Genomic DNA, 11,276 nt, shown 5'->3' on the forward strand with positions numbered 1-11,276 from the left:
TATATTTTTAATATGAACGCAAAAATCCCCTTTGATTTATCAATACCCAATTATTGGATTGGACATTTCCAATATATGAGATTCATTGAGAGTTCAGATTCTTTTATATTGGAACTGTTAAGGAGTGGGCTCCTCTTTGACAGTTCAGACTCTTATGGAGCTAGTCAAGCTTCATCGGCCCCTTTGTTGTTTTTATCGGAAACAAAGAACAAAAACAGAAGAATTGTTAAGCATCTGTGTAGAAGATTAAACTTCGATAACTGTACCATTCAGAGCCCAAGAGGCCTCTCTGGAGGCTTATACTTGGCTTGGAAAGAATCCTTGACTATTGAAGTGAAATTCATCACAGATCGTTATATTCATGTTGATATTACTGATCCTTTTTCAAATAGTTCGTGGACAACAACCTTCATTCATGGTGAACTTGATTCCCAAAAGAGAAGTAAATTTTGGCAAGAGTTGATAAGGCTTAAATCTTTCTCCTGAGGTCCTTGGAAGATCATTTGTGATTTTAATCAGATTATTCATCCGTCGGATAAAAGAGGAGGGTAATCTTCCTTATAGGTCTAGAATGCTTGAGCTAAAGAAATATGATGAATATTCTGCGCTTGTCATATATGAGTTACGAAGGTTACCCTTTCACATGGACTAATAACAGAGAAAACAATGAAAATATTCAAGCTCGATTAGATAGAACAATGGTAGCAAACTCTTGGACGTTGTTTTTCCCAGAAGCAGCGATTTTCTATGAGGATAGGGTGGGATCAGATCATGCCCCAATGAGAATCCAATTGGACCCAATTAAATGGAAAGGTTACAGACCTTTTAGGATTGAATCCATGTGACTGACTGAAAATTCTTGTAAAGAAGCCGTGGAAAATGTTTGGAGTGTTTAAAATAACCACCCGGTAAGGAAGCTTATTAAAAATTTAGCAAGTAGCAGGCAGGTTTCGAGAGTGTGGAATCATAAGACTTTTGGAAATGTAGTAAAGAAAAAAGTGCCTATTAAAAGAGAATTAAAAGAATGCCAACAAGCTTCCCCTTCAGAATAAAACTAATTAACAAAAATTACCCTACTTCAAAAGGAGTTAAGTCAAAATTCATGAAGGTAATTTCTGGGCACAAAAGTCCAAAATTCTTTGGATACAAAACGGAGATAGAAATACTCATTTCTTTCATGCTACAACAATTCGAAGAAGACAAAGGGATAAAATTTACAAGATCAATGATCGACAAGGAAATTGGAGGAAGGATGAGAAGGGAATCGCATAAGCCTTTGTTAATTGCTTCTCATCTATATACAAAAAGAAAAGATCCCTAAGAAGATAATCCCATGGATCAATTCTTGTACTCGACCATATCAGATTAGTAGAATGAAAAGGTGTGTGCTCCTCTTACGGCAGAGGAAGTCAAAGTTGCAGCCTTTCAATTAGGCCCCCAAAAGTTCCCTGGTCCGAATGAAATTAATGCAAAGTTTATTCAAAGATTTGAATTTTACACACATATCTAGTAAGTAAGTACAAGTGTTGTATCCGAGAATTTTTTTTTTCATATTAATTATATGAATTTTAGATACCATAGTTAAGATATAAATTGAAAATTAACAAAAATAACGATATGATTAAAAATAAATTTAAATGCTTATAGCAAATAACAATTATTATTATTATTATTATTATTATTATTAAATTTTGTATTGCATTTTTATCATAAATAAAATTATTTTAAAATTTATTTTTATTTCATATGATGAATATATAACATCATAAATGTTCAAAATTCTGTACATTTTCATTTTTGGTGTTCTATCTTTTCTTAAATATTTATTATTCAATTATGATATCATGAGTTTCTTTGAAAAGTTTGATGATTAGTTTCAAATTAAAGAAAATTATAGTTGGAGCTGATTGTATATTTAAAATTAGGCTACAAATTGGCCCATAAACCAACAAAACTCTGACAACCAGCTCTACATTTCAAATTATAAAAACCATCGCCATGTCATCAGAGGCTTATGTGGGACTCTTAATCCATATTGGACACAACAAAAAGCTTATGCCAAAATTGCCCTTTAATGTTGGGTGATTGGAAAAAAAAAGGGTTTTTAGTTTCTCTCTCTCACTCTCTCAATCTCCCTCACACTCATTTTTATTTGTTCAATGATTGTGTAATTTGAAAATAAATAAAAAAAGGTTTTGGGTTTCTATACTTACGTTCTCTATATCAGTTTCCCTCATTCTCTCTCTTTACCTATCGTTCTCCCTCAATCTCTCTCATTCTTTTTCTCGGTCAATCTCTTATTCTCCCTTAATTTCTATTTTTCTCCTTCAGTTTTTCTCCCACTTGCTCTCTCATTCCTTTTTTTATTATTTTCTTACACACTTATGTAGTATTAATTAGATTGCATAAAAAACATGAGACCAACTTGGTATGGTTCAAAAATCATTACACTTATTTGATAAAAATTTACAAAAAACTCTTGGCTATGTAATTTACACCAATTGGAGAATGATAGAGATTGAGGGAGAGGGAAGGAGATATTGACCAAGAAGGAGAGTGAGGGAGAAAAATGATAGATAAAAGAGAGATAGGTTTTGATTTGCCTACACAGACAAAAACTTGAAGAGTGGGAGAGACAGGGGGAGCGGGAGATCGAGAGATGACTGCGAGAGTGAGAGAGAAGGGAGGGAGATTGAGAGGCAGATGGAGTGGGAGAGAAACTGAAAACCTATTTTCGGTATAGGCTTTTTGTTGTGTTCAACATGGAGTAAGAGTCTCATGTTGGCAATAGCCACATAAGCCTCTGATGACATGGCGGGGGGTTTTATAATTTGAAATGTAGAGTTGGTTGTTAGAGTTTTGTTGGTTTTTTTACCAACCTGCAACTTAATTTTAAATGTGCAACCGGCTTTAACTATAATTTTCCCTTTAAATTATATATTTCATTTACATTATATAAAATATTTTTACTTATCGCACTTAATTTTTGTTTGTCTATGATATCATTGGACTCAGTACACTAACCCACCATCTAAAAAAAATTGATTTCTAAATTGATATTAAATTTTTGTATTGCATTTCCATCATTGAAAAATTATTTCTTATGTACAAAACTTTTTTTTGTTCAACATAATGAATGCATATATTAGAGATATACCCAATATTTTATTTTTTATAAATATATAACATTAGATATGTGTCCAAAATTTTCTTTATCTTTTTAGTATTTTTGTGATTCTTTATATTCTCTATTATTAAAAATTTTATAAATTGATTATGACATCATTTCATTTATAAGTGGATTTTAAATTTGGCATTCCATTTTTACCATTAATAAAAATATTTCTTACATTTCTTAGTTAGTTATTTTAATTTTTGTTATTTAATTATGACATTATTTATGAATCTATTTGACCCCAAATGGTTGAATTGCTTGCCCACCACTGGGAGGGAAGAAAATGGTGTCACGTTGGATCCACATAGGTGTTTTAACAAACACCCATGTATCTCATTGTTTGGTTCAGCCGATTAGGGCATGCTTCGTAAGTTGGAACCTCACCAATGCATGACCAGTGAACCGTTTTCCTCAACGGTTGACTGATGTGTATCCTATGAGATGCTTACCTATCAACACATACATGAAAAACGATGATGAAAATCACCTTACCAAATAGCATAGTGTTGCTCACTACCTACATGGCATAAGCTTTTTTTTTTTTTTTTGTGAAAAACGGGTCTTGAAAGCATGGCCATTTTTTTCTTGAAAATCAGTCCCAAGAAGCTCCCACGCTTCCAAACACCATGCAAGATCTTTTTCCTTGCTCTCTCTCTCTCTCTCTCTCTCTCTCTCTCTTGTTCTTTCCCATTTCATAAAACATTATGAAGTTAAGACAACTTGTAGTTGCACATCAATGAAGTTGGGCCTTCAAAAAAAGGGAGGACATGCACGTATATGTTTGGCATAGATGCTGCAGTGCTGTTGTGTGGTTGGAAACACCATTTTCTCAAAAAATGGTGCCTTTATTTTTGTTTGGAATCGTTGTTGCCAAGTAAGACATTTCCTGGATCAACAATAATTTTTTCTATTTGGTACCAATGCTCCAGGAAATGTTTTCAGCACTGGTACCCATTATCCTGTGCCACATCAGTGCTATATCACTGCCACATCACTCCCCGTTGACAGCAATGAGCTACAGCTCCATGAAATGTCAAATTTGGTATTGCTCCAAACTATGACTACTCTATTTTCGGAGTGTGGCTTAGAACACCATTTTTTATAAAAAAACTATTCCAAACAAATACTTGTTTCATGAATCACCATTTTTTCCGATGTGACCCTGATGTGGCGCCATTGCTCCGGCAATGATGCCAAATAGCCACTACATCAATCAAGAATTGAAGCTCATACCTCGGATTCTCCGCATAACGAGCTTAAGAGTAGAAGCCATGTTGATTTTGTATAAAGGTTCAGTTTGGGAAGAGTATAAACGCAAATACAAATATGTTCAACTTCAGAGTGCAAATATGAACATGTTCACCGCAAATTGCATCGAAACTCTTCCCAAACTGAAGGCCTGAGAAAAAACTAGTTGACTATCTAGTATCTACACGAAGATCCAAAACTCAACGAAAAAGTCAGAGTGCAAAAAAATGTTGTGATCCCCAACTTTGTTACTAACTTCAAAACTGAAGTAACCCAAACAAGAAACAACTGAAAAGATCAATAGAAGCTATCTGTTTGCCTCCATGCACAGTTGCACATATATAGTTGCAGTACACAGGCATGTAAATGAGCCGTAACTGGTGAACTCCGAGCGGCAAATCCTAAAAACGAAACAAACATAAAGATGGTAGCTTGGTGATCATGTTTTGTGTACATTACGTGAAAAAGGGAGTGAATCCGAATGTTTGATCAACTCAAGCCCTTCTTTGGTTCCCGGATTGGTTCATGTCTGCAGAGTCACCGCTTGAGGAGCCATCCCCATACTCACTGCTAGACATTTCCTGGCTTTCCAATGCCATCTTTCTAAACTTTATCATGTCTGCGTTATATGCGTTCGCATCATATTCTGAGCTACCAATCACGCCAAACACCGTACTTTGCCCGGGCTTCACCCCTTCGTTCAAGTCTTCCAGCGAGACATCGCCTTCCAAAGCACGCACAATCTGCTCGATAGAATGCGTCAAAGTTATTCGTTTGTTCATTTTCTAAAGCACGCACACATAATCTGCTTGGTAGAATGCATCAATTCTGGTCGTGACCCGATAATTTGAAATTTGGCCATGCTTTACTAAAGTTTCATACCTGACTCATTTTTGGGCGCCTCCTTGCAGAATGACGAATGCTTGCAGCAGCACATGTTACCATGTTTGCCATCTCACTGGGTTCATACCTGTTCTCCAAACGTGGATCCACCAGCTGACTATAGTTGCCATTAGTCATAGCACGCGTTAAGATAGGTCTTGCCTGTTTATCACGTCAACAAATCAAAACATTACTGCTGGAAAATCGATGTGTAAGGCCAACAAGAAAAGAGAAGAACAATATGAAGTTGATACAAACCCAATCCACTAAGCTATCTTCCATGTATGTATTGGTGGTATCCACCGGACGTCGTCCCGTGATCAGTTCTAATAGCATTACACCAAATGAGAAAACATCAGATTTCTCAGTTAGCTTGCCACTCGATGCATACTCAGGAGCCAAATACCTGTATTTTGATCAGCAAAGATTAATCTCAGATATAATTAATGGATTTCCATCAGAGTTTCATCATGCAATCAGCTATGCAGCCCGAATATTGTTTAGATGATCTCACCCAAATGTTCCCATGACACGCGTGGAGACATGGGTATAATTGTCTGAAGACAGCTTTGCCAGTCCAAAATCTGCCACCTGCACTCCAACGCATATTATCAGTTCTGTAGATTCCAGGAACCACATATGCAGTGACTAAGAAGACAGAATGCATGAATGATGAACACAAACCATGGCCTCAAAATTATGGTCGAGCAGAATATTTGCAGCTTTAATGTCACGATGGATGATTCTAGGGTGACCTGCAAGTAATAGGATTCAAGCTAAAAGAAGCCAGGAGAGAGAAAAACAGAAAAGAACATTCCATATGATCGATCACATACAGTCTTCGTGAAGGTAGGCAAGCCCCTTAGCCGATCCTAGTGCAATTTTTACTCTTGTTGGCCAATCCATGGTTGGAAGGTTCTTGCCTGTGACAGTGAGGAGAAGTTATTATGAACATCTGAGAAGAAATGGTGCAAAAGAATACGAAGGCTTGTTTGGGAGTGTAGAGAGCATACTATAAAGGTGGTACTCCAGCGTCTTGTTTGGAACATATTCATAGACCAACATCCGCTGCCCACCAGCTATGCAGTAGCCAACAAGGGAAACCAGGTGACGGTGATGGACACGACTGATAATTTCAACTTCTGCCTGGAACTCCCTCTCTCCTTGCCCGCTACCTGACTTCAGACTCTTCACTGCTACCTGCTTTCCATTTGCCAACACTCCCTTGTGTACAAATCCGAACCCACCTTGACCCAATAGGTTGGCCTGAGAAAACCCACCAGTTGCAGCCGCTAGCTCATCATAAGTGAATGTACTCTTGTTGAATCCAAGAGCAATGTTGGGGGATGGAGGTGGCAAAGGGGGATGATGTGGACCCGAGTAATTTGAGCTCATCTCACCGCTGCTGCTCATCATGGGTGGAGGTGGAGGTGGTGCATGCCACCCTCCGACTGGTGGTGATGGAACCTTCATACCGTGCTCCATTGATTGGGGACTGTTGTAGTAATTTGGCGGCATTGGACTGTTGTAATATTCACCAACTACAACGATCATAAATCAACAAGAAGAACAACGATTAAAACTTTGTCCAGATGATATCCTAACTAAGAATTGGTGGTGCAACATAAACATTTCAGCTATTATTTAATTTCCATCATTTTCATAGTGAAGATATTATGGTTCACACCTTCTAATTTGTTCTGATGTAAATTATATTGCTCGTAAAAGGGTAGAAAATGCAGGTCATGCATTTCAGCTTGGAAATCTCAAGTTTACATTGAAACATGAGCAGCAGCCGATGAGCAGTACCAAGTACTAACCGAAGTGGGATTAAGAGTGAGTACCTTTGACTGGTCCACGAGCAGGATCCATGTAGTAATGCATCTGATCATGTGACCTTCTCTTCCTCTTGCAGAAGCAGTACACGCACATGACGATCATAAGTACCAGTACTACTGACACCCCAACTGTAATTCCTATTATCAATGGTATCTTGTCATCACTAGAGGACATTGAGGAACTAGAATTCGAGGATTTGTTAGTACGTGACAATGAGGTCTTAGTTGGCGGTGACAGTGCCCCAGAAGAAGAAGAAGATGATGACTTGGGGGGACTTGGAGGTGACAGAAAAGGAACATTGCCGGATGATGGAGGCGAACGACTAGACTTCTTGTTTGTAGGAGGAGATGGGGATGAATCGTAGTTGTCGTCGGATGGAGGTTGGGGCGGTTTCTTTTTAGATGGTGGTTTTTTGGGGGATGATGAGGTTGGTGGAGGTGGAGGTGGCGGTGAGGTCTCTGGTTCTGATTCTTCTTCTGATGGTGATGGTGGTGACTCTGGAGGTGGTGACGATGATGTTGGAGGTGCTGGTGGTGATGATGATGATGATGGGGGGGTCGGTGAATCTGAAGTTTCTGGCGACGGAGCAGTCACAGGGGACGAAGCCATTTTGCTAACGAATTTCCGGCTAGACTAATGTCAAACTGCCGGAAAAAAACTCCACCCAACCTGTAACTGCTCGTCTATTCAAGCGAGAAACCCTGAAAGTTCCCAAATATACAGAGCTGTTATTACCTTTCATGGGGAAATAATAATAAAGAAAACTCAACAAGTACTGTATCTCACGTTCTATCTCGTATAGAGAAGATAGAGATAGATAAATCGTAGACATAGTTAATTAGATAGAGATAGAGATAGAGATAGCACCTGAGTTAACAGCCTTGGAAGAGATTCGTCCTTCCCCCCAGTCACCACCACCGGAGGAGCGAGCATTTCCGCATCCTTCTTTTAATTGGGCTTTGCTCAGTCATACTTCAAAGGCCCACAAAAGCCGCCTCTCTCACTGTCTCACACCCCAAGAACGAAAAGGAAAAAAAACTGACTATTCATAATCAATCTCCTCTCCGTTGTCTCTGCCACCTTTCGTTTGGGTTGAGTTTGTTATCGGGTTTACCTATTCTTGGCCTGTGATTATGCGTCAATAGTCACATTTGGACCAGATTAATTCTGGGTGGCCTAATCAATGGAAATGCTTTTGCAGGTTGCACCTAGGAACACTTGTAAGAAAGTTGGCCCCATATTGCACTTGCGGTTATTAATTTCCGTACGTACGAGCGTTCTTCGTTGAAGGGCCAAGTTTTCAGAACAATTTCCTACTATGATTCGTGACTGTGGCTCGGTCCAGGAAATGGGAACAAGCTCACCCCTTTTGTTTACAGATTAAATTGCATCAAACCCAGTAAAAATGCATATCTTGCATACCTCTATGTGAGACCAAAACCAGACGTAAGGCTGTATTATTTGCACTGATGCAAAATTATGATAATGCATCAGTGCAAATGAAATAAAAAAAAAAAGACTTGAATAAAGTAAAATCCAAAACAAACTTAAATCAGAATTTGCATTTTTTACATTTACACTCCCATGCATTTGTACAAGTACAAGTGCAAATAAAATTGCACAACAACCAAACGCAGCCTATGGCCTTTTGTGCACAAATCCGTCTCTTTCTTCCCCGTTTATATTCTCATCTGATAACTCAAATGTTCCTTTCTTTCATCTACCTCATACCTCACTCAGCCTTAGTTTTCCATTTCTTTAATGTATTCTCTGAATAACTTATTTTTCTCACTCCAAATATTAAGTCCTACTAAGATCTATGTTATCAATCGGTTGTTCCATCCTCTGTAATTTTCGAAAAGAGAATCATCCACTCTGTTCTCCTAGTCGTTACCCAGTCCATTTAACATATATGATCCAATTCCCTATATAATTTCTTCTGGGCAAAATCTATGACTCACCTATTGCACTTGTAGCAGAAGATGTTGATCAACTTTGATTCACGTCTTATTAAACGTTGAAGTATACTTTGTTAAATGTTAAAATATATTTTGTGAAACGTAAACCAATGAAAATTAAGATGTATTTAACGTGATTGGTTGAAATCTGAATTTAACGTACATACAATACTAGTGAATATGCCCTAGTTTAACTCTTTCTTTTATCATTTTTGCATGTCATTACATCTTAATTATCAACTCGTTTGTCCTAACTCATAATCCATGTCAAAGATCATCCAATAATTAAGGGTTGTTCACCAATATGTATGTATGATTTTTTTTCTGTTTATATTTTTAAAGCAAAATTATATTATTTTTGTTTATTTGATCTGATTTTTGTTTTCACCCGGCCCTCCGAAAAATAAATTATCATAAAATTAACAAACTCCTTAACAACATTGATTTTCTAAAAAAACAACCATTAAAAAAGAAACTATAAAAAGCAAAAATAATTTTAAATATCTCACCAATGCAAAGATAAAAATAATAATATATAAATTATTAAATAAATACAACAAAAAATAGGTATAACTGTATGAAAAAAATTGTAACAAATAAGAACTTATAAGAATAATATTATTCACAACAAGTTCCGATCAAGAGAAAGAAATAAAGGTGATAAAAAAATTATGAATTATAATTTCTAAAAATAAATTATTTCATTTATGAAAATAGATGCAATTATATGACAATAATAGAATAAAAAAACTAAATATGCACATAAAATTCATTTTCCAAATACAAATGATATTTTCAATGGGAATTTATGACAAATATCTTTCATTTTTACCTAATAAAAGAAAAAATAACTTATTATAATTTGTAAATGACTTCATAACAAATATCTTGGATAGTGTCAATACTAGTGCCTATATGCCTTGAAACGCTAAATTCCAAATGTAAAAACCCAAGGGCGTACAAAACGAAAAAAAAAAAAGGTTGGGACTAAAAAAATGCAAATCCAAGATAATCAAATATGAATTATCTCTTCTCTTTTTCTTATATTTTTCAATCATATAGGGATATAAAAATTATAAATAAATAAATAATAAAAGTAAACAATTATCCTAACATAGAAACAATTAGAATGATTTTACATAAAAAAATAGGGATTGTAATTTGTAAAACGCCAAAAGAGAGATATCTTCGAGTGTGTTTTATCCTACAAGAATGTTAGAATGAACAGAGTTAGAATGGAAGGAGACTCTACTTGGTTCGCCTCCCTAATTTCCTCCTCCACAATTATAGTAACATGTTCCAAGCTTCTAACCCTAAACTTAAAAGAGAATAGATGGTTTGAATAACCACTTTAGTTTCTAGGGGTAATGCTTGTCTTGTCATATTGGAAAAATATGAGAGTATATGAGTCACTTTCATTTCTCATTAATTCAGTTTTAGATTTTAAGTAGGTCATGGGACCCGGGCTTAACCCAAGCCTAATTGTCTAACCGAACCTGAGTTTTTGCATGAATTGGGCCTGAATTTTTGGGCTACAAGGTGGGCCTGTGCCAAAATTTTGGGCATGGCCTACACACCAATTTGTTGTTTCTACCTAAAATGTTCTACAAATAGCCTCTCATACATGCATTTTAGGTACTGTTTACTTAAACTATAAACAACACCATAATAGTTATATGCCAATTTGTATTAAGCAACCCAAAACATTCATGGTGAAAACAGTAATGGCACCAAACACAACCTTAGTCCTTTTACCGAATAAGTTTTTTAAAGGAACTTGCCAACTCCTTAATGGCCGAAATTGTTGATCAGCTCTTATTAAAGAGCTCATATGATTATCAAAAATAGATGGCAACCAAGGATTGAATTATTCTTCTTCTCTATAATTTTTTGCCTTGTGTTTATTTTTTTTATTTGAAAAAAAAAAATTCCTTAATAAAGCTCTGTCCTAATTATATGAAATCAACTACATAAAACTTATTTCCTCACTCCGCTTTAGACAAAACAACAATTCAAAATTCATGTTCACAATAAAAGTTTGGGCAGCGTAAGTGGAGTTTAATGTGTTTTCCTTTGACATTCTAATGTCTATTTTTCCCAACCTATATGTGCGCGTGCACGTGTGTGTTTTACTTTCTCAAAAAAATAGCATCTAAGAAGATGACTGTTCCAAC

General features: G+C 36.2%; 1 protein-coding gene across 1 annotated transcript; it reads right to left on the bottom strand.

The window, feature by feature from the left end:
- Nucleotides 1-4,641: 4,641 nt before the first annotated feature.
- LOC148850919 (proline-rich receptor-like protein kinase PERK15) lies at nucleotides 4,642-8,233 on the bottom strand. Its single transcript, XM_088943687.1, has 9 exons — nucleotides 8,012-8,233; nucleotides 7,150-7,845; nucleotides 6,319-6,846; nucleotides 6,142-6,228; nucleotides 5,990-6,060; nucleotides 5,820-5,896; nucleotides 5,564-5,711; nucleotides 5,306-5,467; nucleotides 4,642-5,166 (listed from the first exon to the last, which is right to left on the bottom strand). Exons 2-9 carry the CDS (start codon nucleotides 7,751-7,753, stop codon nucleotides 4,918-4,920), a joined length of 1,926 nt encoding a protein of 641 aa, XP_088799813.1. The 5' UTR covers nucleotides 7,754-7,845; nucleotides 8,012-8,233; the 3' UTR covers nucleotides 4,642-4,917.
- Between the last annotated feature and the right edge of the window lie 3,043 nt (nucleotides 8,234-11,276).

Source organism: Nelumbo lutea, chromosome 5 (genome assembly GCF_056320005.1).
Source record: "Nelumbo lutea isolate HS-2025 chromosome 5, American lotus-T2T, whole genome shotgun sequence".
NCBI lineage: Eukaryota > Viridiplantae > Streptophyta > Magnoliopsida > Proteales > Nelumbonaceae > Nelumbo > Nelumbo lutea.

Bases quoted from the DNA above. Each gene is read 5' to 3' on its own strand.
- LOC148850919 (XM_088943687.1), bottom strand. From the start codon at position 7,753: ATGGCTTCGTCCCCTGTGACTGCTCCGTCGCCAGAAACTTCAGATTCA. The intron at 6,847-7,149 runs GTACTCACTCTT...TGATCGTTGTAG, and splicing joins TGCTCGTGGACCAGTCAAAG to TTGGTGAATATTACAACAGT. The intron at 5,167-5,305 runs GTATGAAACTTT...TCTATCGAGCAG, and splicing joins GGCGCCCAAAAATGAGTCAG to ATTGTGCGTGCTTTGGAAGG.